The 16,519-nt window shown below is 35.2% G+C and overlaps 1 protein-coding gene across 1 annotated transcript in view; it reads left to right on the top strand.

Moving 5' to 3' along the window:
- Nucleotides 1-1,012: 1,012 nt before the first annotated feature.
- Nucleotides 1,013-16,519, top strand: part of CFAP54 (cilia and flagella associated protein 54) — a 141,613-nt gene continuing 126,106 nt past the window's right edge. Inside the window, exons 1-9 of the mRNA XM_029283473.1 lie at nt 1,013-1,221; nt 4,555-4,660; nt 6,740-6,886; nt 10,273-10,444; nt 11,467-11,525; nt 13,968-14,111; nt 14,959-15,072; nt 15,152-15,253; nt 15,979-16,177. Of these exons, the coding sequence (XP_029139306.1) occupies nt 1,022-1,221; nt 4,555-4,660; nt 6,740-6,886; nt 10,273-10,444; nt 11,467-11,525; nt 13,968-14,111; nt 14,959-15,072; nt 15,152-15,253; nt 15,979-16,177 (1,243 nt within the window). The 5' untranslated portion in view covers nt 1,013-1,021. The remainder of the gene's footprint in view (nt 1,222-4,554; nt 4,661-6,739; nt 6,887-10,272; nt 10,445-11,466; nt 11,526-13,967; nt 14,112-14,958; nt 15,073-15,151; nt 15,254-15,978; nt 16,178-16,519) is intronic.

Genomic DNA, 16,519 nt, shown 5'->3' on the forward strand with positions numbered 1-16,519 from the left:
ATGTTGCAGGTGCTTGTCTGTTTGAATTCTGAAGTCCCAGAGCAGTTTAATTTTATCATTTTCTATGACTTTCTCTATTTTATGATCCCACCAGTTTTTGCTTACAGGCAAATGATATTTCTTGCAGATCTTCCAATGCACCATTGTTGCTACTTTGTCATGCCGCTGCTTGTAGTCAGTCTGTGCAATCTTCTTGCAGTGGCTTACCAGGTGGTCCACTGTTTCTTCAGCTTCTTTGCACAGGTGGCACTTACTATCTGTTGCTGTCTTCTCAATTTTGACTTTATATGCATTTGTCCTTAAGGCTTGGTCTTGTGCAGCCAGAATTAGACCCTCGGTCTCTTTCTTCAATTTTCCTGCTCTTAGCCATTGCCAGGTCTTGCTATTATCTGCTTTCCCAGCTATTTTTTTTATGTACTGGCCATGTAGTGCTTTGTCTTCCCATGCCTCTATTATTATTATTATTATTATTATTATTATTATTATTATTATTATTATTATTATTATTATTATTATTATTAGTGTTCATTTTCGAGAAAATCTAAAAAAAAATATAGATGAACGATTTGGTGAACAAAAAATTATTCCTGTGTCCCGTTAGTGGGGAAGATATCCTGGTATGTATAGTATTATTGAAGCAACTTCTGAAACAGCAGGACATTTTTAAATGAAACACGCTGCCTCGCATTTCTCACAAAAGGTGGGAAGGCAAACGTTCTTCTGCCATGAGTCCACTGGATGATCCTAGACAAAGACTTGGGCGATCACTCCACCACCATAGTTTGAAATGCCGGGACCCGATGCATACACCCCCCCGAAAGCCGAAGGAACCCCGCGAGCACCCGGGAGGACAAAGAAAGCGCGAGCGCCCGCCCCTCCCTTCGCTTCCTCCCCCTCCAGATCCTCCTGCCCCCGCCTCCCCCTCTGCTCGCTCGGCCTGTTGGCCTGTCTCCTAGCAACCGTTCGCGTGCCGCCGCCGCCGCCGCCGGTTGAGCAGAAAGAGCGAAAGCGAGGGAGCGCTATGGCTGAGCTTCCCAAAAGCCGAGCGCGTTCCCCGACTCTGCCTCCCTCGGCCCCCGCCATTTTCTATGGCTCTGTGGATCCAAGAAACCCGGTGATTCACCGATTCGAGTCCGACCTGAGCGATTGCCTGGGCTTCCTCAAGCGGAAACGGGAAGCGGGGGGCGCGAGCTCCAAGGATAAGGAGCTGCACAGGCGAGGGTAAAGCGGAGAGGGAACCTTCTGCTTCTTTCCCCACTCTTGTGATCCAAGGCGACCAAAGGGTCTCGCCTCCCCCGCCTTCCTCCTGGGCTGCTCCTTCCTTTCCCGTTTTTCCCTGTAGCAATTCCTGATTACTGAGTGGATTCAACATAACTCACCTGCATTTGTATTTTACTTTATGTCCGACAATGAGGGAGCATCGAGCCTGTTATGGAGGCTGTCGAAAAACTAAGCAGGGTCGCACCTCGTTAGTATTCGGGTGGGAAAGTACCAAATAATCCCCGGACTCTGAGCGTCCCCGAGGAAGCGAAAAAAACCTTCCGAAAAAAGGTTGTGGCAAATCCGTTTATTGTTGTCAGGAAAACAAGACATCTAGATAAACGTCAGGAGTTCAGCATGACTCAAGGGATACTTTAACAATATGGAAAAAAAACAACAATTTTGAAAGTGTGATGCTTGTGATTGCCATTTCCCCTCCTCTCCTGCCTGGAATATTTAGTCAGGAAGAGGAATTTATCAAATGATGTTTCTCCCATCAGTGCATCTCCAATCTGGAGAAATATTGTTTTGGTCTACTCTGTCGTGAAGCTGTTCCAAAGGCAGAGGAGCTTACAAGGGGAGGATGAAAGAAAGATAAATTGATTTTTTATTAAAATTAATTTATTTGATTACTGTATTCAGTATGGTTGCTAAAGCCATATTAGGTATTTCTTATAAGGTTTGGCTGTATTTGCACATGAAAACTTATAATTTTTCACAATTCCAATTACAATTATATTTTTTTATTTGTTGAAGTAGAACAAGGAAGCTTTTAGTTTTTAAAAGGTGGATTCTTCATAGAAGTTGCAAGATAGGAAAGCTTTCCTGATATAAACATGTACCATGGAGACGAATTAGGTGAATTAACAAACTAATAATACTACAAGGACTTCTTCAAGTGCAGCTGATATGTTTACTTTTGTGAGGCCAATGAGGAATGAGGTCACAGAATATCATGTCTCCTGGTTATGGTTTACAGAGGGTTTTTCCCCCCCTAGATCTTCTATGAACTTCTCTTATGACATTCTGACCATACTAGTTGTTTGTTCAAATGAGCAGAATTTGCATGAGTAAGCTGGTTGGAATAACATTTGTATCAATTGTCAAGAGTGTACAAAACCACCAGAATAAAATTGATATCCAGCAACTTCTTTTTGTATTCATTTTTTTTCTTTAAGAGTTGCTGCAGTAATTGGCTTATAGGAAAAAATGTATAAACTTTTAGAAATGAAAGAGCAAATTATGATTTAAAATAGCTGCAAACTGATGGGAATAATTGTTCAGGAGATATGGATGTTGCTAGGCTGAGATAGCTTGCTTTACAGCTTTCAGAAACCATTGCTCAATGAATATTTGCAAATATGCTGTTAGGAAGGACAGACAAATCTCCCCATTTCATTTCCTCCAACATACACTTAATTTTTTATCCCATTTATTATTATTTTTAAAACTTGGTAAATTCTTAATGAAAACAGCCAGTAAGAAAGAAATCCCTATTCAGTGGTCACTATGAAGGCCCAAGTTATATATACATCATCTGCTAGTATATCCTGCGATTTAAATGTTGAAATCTGTAGAATCATTGTTTTATGGTAACATGTATTTGCCCCTTATGCATTGTGTTTTCCTTCTAGCAAAAATATTTCCTTAGGTATTTACAGCTGTTACTAAGGGAAATAGAATATTCTTTTGCCCCAGCTACAGGGACTTGCAGCTTTGATAGCAAGGTGAAAATTTCTGTTTGCTACCTAAACAGGAAGAAAAGTAATAGACAAACCCCTTTATCAGAGTTTTAACAAAAATGAAGTTAAAATAATGGGAGAGATAGATTACTTTTAGTAACGTTTCATTTTTTCCCCTTTCACAACTGTCATTAGGTTAAAAGTCACTTATTTTAAGTTTATTTTATAGAGCAGATGTTATTTGGATAACTTGCAGTTTTCTCCCATTTTATATTATCCATTTTACAATATAATTTATTAGTTTATTTATTTAAAAATGTATATGACCACTTATCTCACCCACTGATCTCACTGCAACTAATTAATTTACATACCATGCCCTTCCCACCAAAGCATCAGAACCCTCTGAGTTAACCCCATCTTAGTTCAATGCTTGGGAGAAAAGCAGCGTTTTCATGGCTTTTGGGAAAATTAAAAACTAGTTGCCCTCTCCCAATTTCATGTAAGAGACTATTCCAAATGGCCAAGTCAGCTACAGTCATGCTTCCTAGGTCCCACTAGGTTATAACATTTGAGGGAAGATATCTGGAGCGTGTTCACTTTATCTAATTTAGTGGAATAGCAGACATTCTCAGGAAGGGGTGTCCCTCTAATAATCTGACCCTGTGCTATGTAAGGCTTTAAAAATAATAACCAGCATCCTGGATTGCACCTGAAAAGCAATTGGAAGCTAATTCAGCTCACACAGTGGTATAAGATGGCAAACTGCAGAGTGCCTAGAACTGCACATGCAATTGTAGCTTCATGATTGCTTTCACAAAGGTCTCATGGAGAGCATGTTACAGTAATATAATTGGGAAGTGTTTTATATGTTGCATGTTTTTATTTGCTATTCTCTTTTAATCTTTGTTTTCTGCTTCCTGGTTTGATTTAATCTTTAGTTTATGTGATGCATATCAACATAAAATAGTGTATTTGTTTCTGTTGGATCTCTTTGATTGTTTCTGTTGTTTTTCCAGTTTTTGTTATTATATTAGTGTAATAAGATTTCTACATTATAATTTACTATTTACTTAGATCTCAAGGAGGTTTTTATGGAAATAATATTTTGATATTTTATGGTGTTTAAAACTTATACAGGCAATATATCAAACAATAGTTTAATAGGTTAAAATATTTCAGATATCTTATAAATATTACTGTTATTTATAACATTTTTTTGCTCTTCAAGTCAGAGTTAACTCCTGGTAACTGCTTGGAATAGACCCTGCAGTTATCATGGCAACATTTTTCTGTAGTGGTTTGCCACTTTCTAAGGTGGAGAGAAAGCAATTGACCCAAAATCACTCCACTAGCATTGTGTCTCAGCCAGGAGTAGAATTCACTGTCTGTTGGTTTCTAGCTTGAAGCTTAGTCATTACATGAAACAGGTGTTAATATTTATGAATTAAATACCTGTTACTTTAAAAATATAAACAGTTTTCATTCTTAGAATACTTAGGGTATCCGGTAAAATATAGCACTACTGTCTTATTGCCATTCTAAAAATATTAATCTGACAAGATTATTACCATACCTCAGTAAGTGATTTCCTGTGGTGATTTTTATTTAGAACCACTTCTTTGTTTAATATCTGGAACAACTACAGGCCTCGACTCCCAGATTGGTATTATAATGAAACTCTTGTGAAAATTGGTGATCAGCTTATGGAAATGAAAGTAAGTAATGATTCTGATGAATCACTTTTATCAGATTTCTGTTACATGTATACAGGCATGAGTGTTCATCAACTTGTGCAAAATGATGTTTTGTATATAATATTTTAATTCAGTTGGGTTCAATTCAGGTCAATTTTACATAGCAGGAATTGGGAGACACAATTAGGACTCTGCTGTAAAGACAAGAAGGTTTTACTGAATATTAGGGAACTCTGAAACAGATGGGAATAATGGTAGAAAGTTAGAAGAGGAAGAGGGAATTGACAAAAATTACTGTACTTTACCCCATTTCTTCAGTAAATGCTTCCACAAGTCTTCATTAAAAGGAATGTCCACTTTTTCTCAGAAACAAACTCTAGAACTAGTCCAACATATGTAATGTGGAATATTTTAAGCATTAATTTCAGTAGACATACTACCTTAAAATGATAAGCATTGATTGAAATAATTTTAAATTATTTCACACCGTACTGCCTGCATTCAGCATTTTATAATCCTAAAGGTGATTCAGTTACCTCAGCTTAGCCTTACACAATGTGCATTTTGGAAAACTACTATATGATTTTGTATTCCCAATCTTGAGCCCTGTGTCTTCCATTCTGTTTACAGGTAATCCTCGACCTATTAACATTTATTCAGTGTCTGTTTAAAGTTTCAGTGGCACTGAACAAATGGTGTTAATGACTGGCCCTTAATTCTGGCCATCCCAGCATCTCTACAGTCACACGATTGCAATCTGGGTGATTGGCAATTGATTTGCACTTATGATCATTTTCAGTGCTCTCATGATTGATATTTGCAACATTCCCTTCTGCCTTCCCCAGAAATTCATTGCCTACCTGCACCTCCTCCAGTCCCGTTGTGCTCACTTTTCATTGGCCACTCATGCTCTTCCACACCCTCATGCATTCTCTCCAACCTGTGCTGTGCTTCTTACTCAGCTCCTTGTAATCTTGTGCACCCTCCTTGCTGTTACCACATGTCTCATGCACCACCTTGTATCTTCATGCACCTTTTCTGACCCTCACTGTGCCTCCCTTGTACTCCAGCACACTCCCTTGCTCCCTCTACCATCCAGCAGCAACCACTTACCTGCATGCTGGCCTGGGACTTGCAAGTTCCTTGTTGGCTTCTCCATTGACTTGGATGGGAAATCTGGTTAGAAGTTGCTTTGCCTAATGACTATGGGATTTGATTAACAATGGTAACTGGCTCTTCAGTAATGGTTGTCACTTACCAATGCAGTTGCACTTTATGACTGCACTGCTTAGAGGTGGAAATTCTGGTGTCAATTATCATTATAAATTGATGATTATCTGAATATATTTAATATTACTTAAAGATACCTATATTAAGCTATTATTCATATTTGTTTTTGATATTTAATACAGATTTGTATGAAATCAATCTGAGTGTTTACTTGTGATTATTATTAGAGGTATTATGCCTCTTAGTGTGTCTATGCTTTACCTAAACCATAATCTAGTTTAACTTGTTTTGCTAAATGAGCGTAAATGTTTAGGTTTACACAACACCAAGTCATAAATTATAAACTATTTAAACATAGTACATGCAATATACTGATCCAAAGCCAATGAACCATATGATGGCTATTACTGTGTATTAACTGAACCAGTACTAGTTGCTGTGAAATATAAGCAGTAGGGATAATTTTACTAATTTTGTCTATATTACTGTTTCTTCTCAATGAAAGTATTTTAAAAAGTTTACTTGAGACTGCTCTTATTTGGAATAAAGAAGAACTTAGTTTTAAAACTACTAAATAAATAAAATATCCCAATGTCTTTTGTGCGGTATTCATCATAATGCTTGCTTATTTGAAAATGAATTCCAGTGGATTCAGTTGTTATATGAACTTATTGAACTTTAAATGTTTAAGTTTAAATATTCAATAAGTATTAAGTTTAAATGTTCAATAAGTATGTAGAACAACTTAATTCAGTTTAATTCATTTTCAAGGGAGTATTATAATTATTGCATTTTTATCCTACCTGTTTGTGTGCAACTATAATAATTTTATGGAAAATATATGTGAAACACAATTATTTTTGTTTTCAGGAATATAAGCTAGCAATTTTGTATTGCTATGAGCAGTATCTTCAACAAATTAGTGGTATAAATATAAACAAACCTGGATTAGATGCACATCAATTAAAGTCTAATTTTTTCCCAAACGGATTTAGAGATCAAAGTGCTACACGTACAGTAAGTATTTACAACAGCTGTTAACGTTATTTAATGTTTCTATAATTTGGCATTAGCCAGGCTTCATGAAATGGGCCATGAATATGGCCCATATTATATTCCAAATGTATTATTTGATAAGAAGAAAATATGTGATTTTTTTTTCAAGATGATTACACTTTATTCTAGGAACAAGTTTAGAAAAATGAGAGCAGAAAGAAAATATAACCAATGTCTTCTTTCTTTTGTGAAATCCATTCATGAATTGTTGAGAGCAAAGTATTAGAAATGTAATTTTCTCTTTCCCTCCCATAATTAATTTCTGGATTTTGATAGTAAACTGTCTTGGATTACAGGTAGTCCTTGTTTAGGGACCCACAGTTGAGATAAAAAATTTGGTTGCTAAGTGATTTAGTTGCTTAGTGGAAAATCATGTGACCACGACTATGATTATGGTTTTATTTCAGCTTTCCTTTTTCCCCACTCCTCTGCCCTTTGAAATGTTCACACTGGCACTAGATAATTAGCAAGAAGGGATTTAATGTTTGTATTTGCATTCATTGGAAAGGAAAGGATTACAAGAGAATAAACTGGCCCACAATGGGGAATACAGATTGAAAGAAATGCGCTAGAGCGAGTTGTTATTTCTTGGTTTTCCTGCCCATCACCCTGCCTTGCTATCCACCCCTGGCCTTCTTGCGCATGTGCTGTGCTGCAGTACCCCCATTTGCCCCGCCACCCCCAACTCATATACGGCCTGCATTGGGTCTTCCAAACTCTCTCAGCTTCCCCCAACTCATGCTTGGCCTGTGCTAGCCTTCCCAAGGCTTCCCTTTTTCCTGACCTTTCCCAGCTCCCAGGGCACATTTCCATTACCCCCATATTCTCCTACAACATTATTATGTTCATGGGACTCCCATTGCTTCCCCACTTGACCTGCACATCTTGAGGTTAAGATGGCCACTAGGATTCTGATGTTGCTGTTAAGCAATGCAGTTGCGTGATAACGTAGTTTACAATGGCATTGCTGTTGTGACAACAATCCCAGTCCCAATTGCTGTCATAAGTCAAGGACTGCCTGCATTGTTTTATATTGGTGAGATGTATCAAATTTTCATTTAAATTATGATAATTTCTAAATTTGCACTTGTATATATAATTATAGCACATGTGCACATTACACAACAATGCATCCTCTATTGCGCTCTTTTTTGAACATGAGTAAGATGTCAGACCTCATGTATGAAAAACAAATGTTCAGATTGGGCTTCTTTAGCCATTAACAAAATCCAGTTCAAGTGTAAAGTAGGTACAGTAATGCTTGACTTACGATCATAATTGAATTCAAAACTTTTGTTGCTAAGTGAGACAGTTGTTAAGTGAATCTGGCTTCCGCACTGACTTTGCTTGTCAGAAGGTCACAAAAGGTGATCACATGATCCTGGAACATTGCAACTATCATAAATATGAGCCAGTTGCCAAGCATCCGTATTTTGATCACATGACCTTAGTGATGCTGCAATAGTGATAAGTGTGAAAAATGGTCATAAATAACTTTTTTCAGAGCCATGCTAACTTTAAACCGTCATTAAATGAATGGTTGTAATGGAGGACTACCTGTAGTCCTGATATTGCTGAATTGCCAATATCCTGTATTTATTTTGTTAGTTCATTATTGAAATGTATTATATTTGTTTACTATGGGATCTTCATGATTATCGTTTAAGAAAAAAGTTTTAATTCCTTGTAAAAATTCAGCTTAATCTAATACATATGAAATAAAATGTCACTTGTTTAGTACATTATTCAGGAATGGATCTGTTTTGTGATGGTATCTATTCTTTATGCATTCAAGGCAGAGAAAAAATATTTCACTTTCAAAGTTGATAACTGAAAACCAGGTGTTTGTAATAGAAGAATAAGCCATTTGAACCTTTTTTAAAAAAATAAAAATAAAATCCAATAAGTTGGTCCATGATTCCAATTATGAGATCTATTGTAATTCTTTGATAACTAAATGCTACTAAATACTTAGAACATTAGATCATTTTTGTGATTATAATTAAACTAAGCCCAGTACAGACTGATTCAATATAGAATTTCCATTTTATTGAATTAAAGGAATATTTTGGTCTACGTTTAGGGTATTCTAAAATTAGGTGAACAATATTGAAAGAATAGTTTAGCTTCTAGATGCTTTAAAATATCTTCTTAGACTTATCAGTTTCTCTTTTAAATTAAATGACAGTGATTGTTTCAATTACTATTATTTACTGATACTATCTTTCTCTCTTTAGAATACTTATTTACTTTGTAGTTTAACCTTACAGGTAGTCCTTGACTTACAATAGTTCATTTAGTGATCGTAAAAAGTTACAACGGCACTTTAAAAAGTGACTTATGACCATTTTTCACACTTATGACCGTTGCAGCTTCCCCGTGGTCATGATCAAAATTTGAACACTTGGCAACTGGTTCATATTTATGATGGTTGCAGTGTCCTGTGGTTGCAGTGTCCTGGGGTCATGTGAACAGCTTTTGCAACCTTCTGACAAGCAAAGTCAATGGAGAAGCCATATTCACTGAACAACTATGTTACTAACTTAACAAATGCAATGATTCACTTAAGAACTGTGGCTATAAAGGTCATAAAATGGGACCAAACTCACTTAACAAATGTCTAACTTAACAAGATTAAGTTTGGGCTCAATTGTGGCTGTAAGTCCGAGAACTAAGTCTTTTTCCTAGCTTTTGTTTAATACTAATCCATTTCCTAATCTTTGCTAAGTCTTCCTTGAAATAGCTAGTAATGCTGATTGTCATATAAGAATATTACTATTTTCTAGTTATTTAAGTACAGGAAAATATATTTTAATGTAGAAACATTAGGTTGAAAAAGGAACCTTGCAGATAATTGGATAAAAAACTGTAAGAAATTTCAGGCAGTGATTTTACTGCGTTCAAACTGGAAACCTAAGAAAAGGCTCTCTGAAATATTTTTAACACTTCCTGAAAAACCTGCAAGGAAGCAGCCAGCTTGTTTTCTTTTGGGACACTGTTTCAAAGCACCAACAATGCCAATGTTTCATTGAGTCCTTCTTTACATTTAAATACAGATCAATAAAGCCATTGCCCAAAACAAGCATTAGATGATACCAAAGAGTTAATTAGACAAATAGTGAAGGATTTAAATATCAAGGGATTAAAAAGCAAAATAATCTTGAAAGAAGAAGGAGTAAATGGATGACTGTTGCAAAATAGGACCAAGAAAGAAGTTGATTGCTGTAAGAATGATCTGAGTACTCTTGGTGGGGGTAATAAAATAATTGGGAAAAGATGTAGAAATCAGATTGCCACATTTTGATGATATATTTCTGATTTCAGTAATTTCTTATTGTTCATTTTAGCTCCATGTTCTGCAAGCAAGGAATATTTGCCTTTATAAAATGGTATGTGATAAAGACAATGACCTCCTAAATCAAGACTCTGGAAAGACATGTTTTAATATCTTAACCATACTGCAACTCATCATGCAAATTACTTTGCCCCATGAACATTTATGTTGGATTGTCTACAATGGTATGCCATGCTTTTTAAAACTCTGAATGCAGTTTTAAATATTGTCTTATGCTGCCCCACATTGGAGGAATCTTTTAAAATTTCAACGAGATTTTCATTTTGAGAGATTTATTTATCAATTATTTTTTTGCCACTCATCTTGCTTTGACGCAACTCTTTTTAAACAGTTAAATAATCTGATGAAGCATTTCACATTTCTCTTTACCTTTAATAATTTGCTGTATGATAGCTATCATATTACCACAGAGAGTGGTAAGGACAGCTGAGAAGATTATAGGAAGCTTGCTTCCCATTATTCAGGATACTGCTTATAACTGCTATGTGCTTAGCATTATTAGAGACCCCATGCAACCACTTCATGGTCTGTTTCTGTAGCTCCCCTCTGGAGGAGGTTTCGAAGTATTTCTAGCAGGACTACTAGATTCTGCAACAGCTTTGTTCCTTACGTCTTGTAAATTTGCAGGATTCTTTCCCCCCCGCCATATATATATATACATTCAAACTAGACTGTGATATTTCTCTGTGTCATATATGAGTGTGTATGTGGGTATATATGTAATGGTAATTTGAGAGCTGAATGCAACAAAATTTCATTTTAATGTATTAGTGTACATTTAAAGTGACAATAAAGTTCTATTCTATTCTATCTTTTCAATGTCGATGGAAATATAATGGGATACTTGGTTTTTTAAAAAAAATATTAACACTAGTATGTAAAATGTGTACATCTAAGAGGATAGTTCTTATTTTGGAATTACTAATATTTAGGAAAAGCATTCATAAAACTATTTAAATATTGAGATATTTTAAGGGGGTGAAAATGATCATTGTTTATAAGGTCTTTGAATTGAAATGATACAATTAGGGTATAAAACATTGCACAATTTTAATTAATATTTTTGTTTCATTAATAAATGAACATGAGGTTGGGTAACAGCAAAGAAAGTTTCTAATTTATTGACAAAATTCATCACAATAAAGAACTATGGCATTTGTATGTTAAAAGTATTTTTTTCTTATAGGTACAGTTCATATGTATACCATATGCAGGCACTTGATGATTATAGGCCAATCAGCTAAGGTACCTAAAATAAAGTATAAGCATTTATCTGTCTGCTGCTGATTCTTTGTCAAAATAAAATTGTCTTTTAAAATTACTGTTCGTTGTATGTTGGGGAATGTTCAAACTTTTATTTGCATTACAACTATGTATTATTAAAATGCATTCCTTAAATAATAATAAGAAATCAAAACTTATTTTTCGAATAGGAAACTTTTAACCCATACACCTATAGAGATAATTAGGAAGAGAGATGTGTTTCCTCTAGAAGAGAAAATTCACTTATAAAAGGGGGGGGAGGCGCTTTGGCAGGGATCAGATTTAGAAACAGGTAAGAAAATTGGGAATCCATTTTCAAAATGACTGCCTTGTCATTTTAATGTATGATTTATTAAACTTTTTTTTGTCTTTGTATTTAAATATGCATTATCTGAACTTAGAGGAAAGCTCCAAACGGGTCCTATGCATCCTTGGAATGTTCTTTAAGGGCGAACTCAGGAGTGCCCAACCTCCGGGCCATGGTCTGGTACTGGGCTGTGGCTCGTTTGGAACTGGGCTGTGTGAGCAGCAGGCGTGGGCACTTGCGTGCGCAGCTCCATTTGCGTGAGCAGCAGGTACTTGTGAGAGCGCATGAAGCTTCATTTGTGCCTGATGCTTATACAAATGGAGCTGCGCATGCAATCATGCATGCCTGCCACTCACACGGAACTATTTCCTCCCCCTGCCCCGCTGGTCTGCAAAGCTGGAAAGGTTGGGGATCTGTGGGCTAAATGACTTTTATTGCTGTTTTCTGTTATAAGACTATGTATTTGTCCTTTGTGACTGTTGAGAGAGTTCTTATGCTGGGAGAAAGCATGTTATTATCAACAAAGCTATGGAAAAACCTGATTCAGAATATTTTATCTTGCCCCTTTTGATTTGTATTTGATTTGTGAACAGAAAGTCAAATTAGGACTTGTTTGGTTATGGATCCTTTTCTTTAAAAGCAATTATCTATTTTTCTTTTTCCTTTTTTTGCTAATTATATAGGGCTGGTAGTACTCTGGGGAAGTTCAAAGGCAAATCATAATGTTTAAATAAGAGTATAAAGCTTGCCTTAAGAGTGTGAGAACTAAGATGGGTTCAGAACTATAAAGATATGATCGTGGAATATATATAAAATATGCTCTATATATAGTCTTGCACATATTTTTACTATTTTGTGCTTTCACATGTTCAAGATAAGGTTAGTATATAAAAATATAATGTAGCTATTTGCAGTATAAAAATTACATAGTTATATAGAGGACTTTTATTGTATTAGGTTGAATTCCAGTGACATCTAGTGGCTATTTTCACAGTTACATTTTTTTCTTTTAAAAGAGTTGGTTAAAAAGATACTGTACTGTAGTTCATCCAAAGCAATAAATTTTCATTATAAAAGGAAAAATGTTATCAGTTCTCTTCCAGTACCTAAATTTTAATTTGCCTTTGGGGATCAGGCAGTTGCTCTTAACAAACACAATAGATTTTTCTCTTTTTAGTATCTAAATGTGTACGTGGAGATTAAATTAACTTTCTTGAAATTATATTTTGAAAGTAGTAAAATTAGTATTTTTTCTGATCAATCTGTGTTCGCTATAATATTATTATTTTATGAAAAATATTCTTATTTAGTAATGATTAATATATGCATACATGCGTATATATGTTCATGGCTGTCGGTGCGTGACTTTGATTCTGTATTGACTTCTGGTAACTGCCTTGTCTAGTTCCTGTAGTTTTCTTGGCCAGGCAGGACAATTTACATTATATCATTCTCTGATATCTTAATTAATGAATTAGAGAAAGAGATGCACTAGAAAAAGAGATGTTTCTGTATTGATAGATTACTTCGTTAATAGTAACCATCAGCTTATCTTTGTACTTAACTATTAGTAACCAGCTCTAAGTGAAGAATTCGAATAAATATACTCCTATATTCTAGATATTCCAAGGGCGTAAATCAGGGGTCTTCAAACTTGGCCCTTTTATGACTTGTGGACTTCAATTCCCAGAATTCCTCAGCCAGCGTGCCTGGCTGAGGAATTCTGGGAGTTGAAGTCCACAAGTCATAAAAGGGCCAAGTTTGAAGACCTCTGGCATAAATAAATAAAGCAAATACAATAAAGCAAACCTTCAGTCCCTCACTCCAATTTAAAACTGAAGTTTGAGATGTGTCTTAGGACTTTCTGTATGTGAAAAAACTACTCCCTAATTTTATGCTTGAAACTGGGAAGAGAGGATGGTCTCTGATTGCAAGGGTATTAACTTAATTTAAGCAGCAAACAATTAACTCTTGGAGAATGTATGTGATTTATACACTCAAGGTTGGTAGCCAAAGGTAATCAAAATTTTATCTATAACTTGAAATACATATATTAAAATATCAAAGAAAAAATAATCACAGTCTGGCTTATTAATAAAGGAATACTTTTTTAATAGGTGCTGGAATATTTATTGTGGGCATCAGTGTGTATGGAATCATCAATTCCACTTTTAGCTGTACACTATTTGACATGGAGAGCCACTCTGTATGCTGCTGTTTGTCAGTGTTACTATGATTGTCAATCTGGTATTCATGGAGAGGTAATAATCTCTATTTTAACTTTTATTAAAAGATATAAAAGATACCGCTATTTGAGCTGCTCTCTCTAAAGCATAGCTAAAAGGAGTTTCTTTGCTTTTATATTCCTCGGTTAGGATAGAAATAGTTTACATTAAAATTTGAGATTTGTCAGTCTATATTTAGGATAGGAATTATTTACATGAAAATTTAGGATTTTAATGTGTGCTTTATAGGAGATTGATTAACTGCCTCTGGCAGTTTTTCCTTTTTCTGCTCCCCAATCTTTTGAATTATAAGGGTTATCAGATTTGAGTTTAAGTGCACAACCAACTTATTACTACTTTTATAAGGGCCATCATTTTTATTTTATTTGACCCTTCTAATTTCTTGCTACCATGGGGCATCAATTGTTCTTGGTATTACTAATCAAACAAGTTTTTTCTATCCTACCTATAGGTTAAATTCTCATCTGCCTTTTTCCCATTCATTACTTGTTATATACCGAATGTAGTCTCTCTAATGTGTTTCCATTGTTGCTGTCTATTTACTCATTGGCTCAAATAAAAAGTTGTGACATTTGAGCAGAAACACTGAATGATATTTGCATCCCAGGTATTGCCAGTGTTTCCAAAATCCTTTCCCAACTTTGTTCCCTTTAGTACTTGCAATCTGATTCTGTGATAGGGTTTGGAGTGTTGCATCTGTAACATCAATTGGACTGCTAGGTTAAAATGGACAGACAGTATTGCTATTTCCTTTCTTTACCTACTATGTCCTTATTAAAAAAAGAAAATTTCAAAAATATTTTTATGTGAGAGTTTCAGAGTGCCTATAATAAATTAAGTGAATGAATATATTATGTTGTAGGTATTTGCACGGCGTGGTTTGATTAAAATTGATGAACTAAAGCAAATGGAGATTATGAGTTCATCACCTCTGAGTATAGAAATAAAGAAAAAATTCAAAGAAGCATCTGTAAAGGTACATGTTTTTCATAAAGTTTACTGCATTTAAAAACAGAAATAATATAGTAATCATGCATTTCTTCACTTTGAGCCAGATGGCAGCAATGATTTTTAAAAGAACAGCATTTGAACCAAGAAGGCGACCAAAGGGAGTTCTGAGACCAAGAATAAAAGCTAATCTGAAAGAAGCACAGCATGTAAGTTTTAGGAATGTTGGCTTGTCCTGGTCGGAATAGGAAATCATGAAAGTGACTTTCCTTCATATTGTCTGTCTGTCTGTACACTTAGATATACCATTAGAATACCTGTTTTGAAAAGATTTGGGGCTCAACTGAGGGGTTTATATTATTTATGCTTCCAGATTCTGTCTTTGAAAAGAGATCTTTACATTGGAACCTAACTCTTTATTCTGTCTGGTCTTGTTTTTTTGTGCTGTCTGAAATTGCAAATAAGTACTAATGTATTTGAAACCACTACCTGATGTATAGATTTCTCAGGGGAATCTGGCTTAAAAGGCTGTATCTCTGGAAAGTAATTTCTATTGAGAAACTAGTTGCTGTCAGTGCCTGGCCACTGAAATGTTTATTATTAGCCTTTTGAATCTTACTCATTTGCCTCTCCCATTGGTATAAAGGCCAGATTCATGATCTTTAATAATTAAATGGCATAGTGTGTTATACATATGTACACTATTTGCAGCATATTTTAGCTTTCTCCCTCAACAATTCATTTTTTTTAAAGAATCGGGTTTATAACATTTTGCTTCTTATAATGGATTAAAAATGGCAGCCAGGTTTCACTTGTCACCGAATTCTACAATGTAACATTCAGCAGTCATGGTAACTGTTTTATAGAAATGTATTACTATAGTTCAATTTATTTGAAATACAACATGATCCTTGATATTTTTATTTTATTTTAGCTGCCTTGGCCTCGTACCATCACAGAACGGTTGCTGATGGAAATATTTGATTGCAATTCATCCATTTTTTTTGCCATTATGGAAGCTCTGTTTGATAAAAACAGACGGACTCTTATTCCTGGACCTTCTGTTCCTGATGAAATAGAAGTGCGTGATATTATTTCAGAACTCTGTTTTGCAGGCACGGATATTCTTGATGGTAATTGAATATATATGATATATGATAGAATGATAGGAAAAAAAATACAAGTTCAGTGCTCTATGCAAAATTAACAGAGGTTAACTTTCCCCAATCTGGCTACTTTCCAGATGTATGGACTTCGATTTTCAGGGTTCTTAGCAAGAACTATGATAGTTAGGGAATTGAATATTATATATTCTAGGGAAATCAGACTGATACCAATAGAAGACTATATATATATAGCTCAGGGTTGATCTGCAGAGTCCTCGGTGCTCTCTGAGCTTGGTTGTTTGTTTGCAGATGTTTCATTACCAGACAAGGTAACATCTTCATTGTTAGAAGAGACAGAGGTTTGATCAG

This window comes from Protobothrops mucrosquamatus, unplaced genomic scaffold (genome assembly GCF_001527695.2).
Source record: "Protobothrops mucrosquamatus isolate PMUCROS unplaced genomic scaffold, P.Mucros_1.0 scaffold102, whole genome shotgun sequence".
NCBI lineage: Eukaryota > Metazoa > Chordata > Lepidosauria > Squamata > Viperidae > Protobothrops > Protobothrops mucrosquamatus.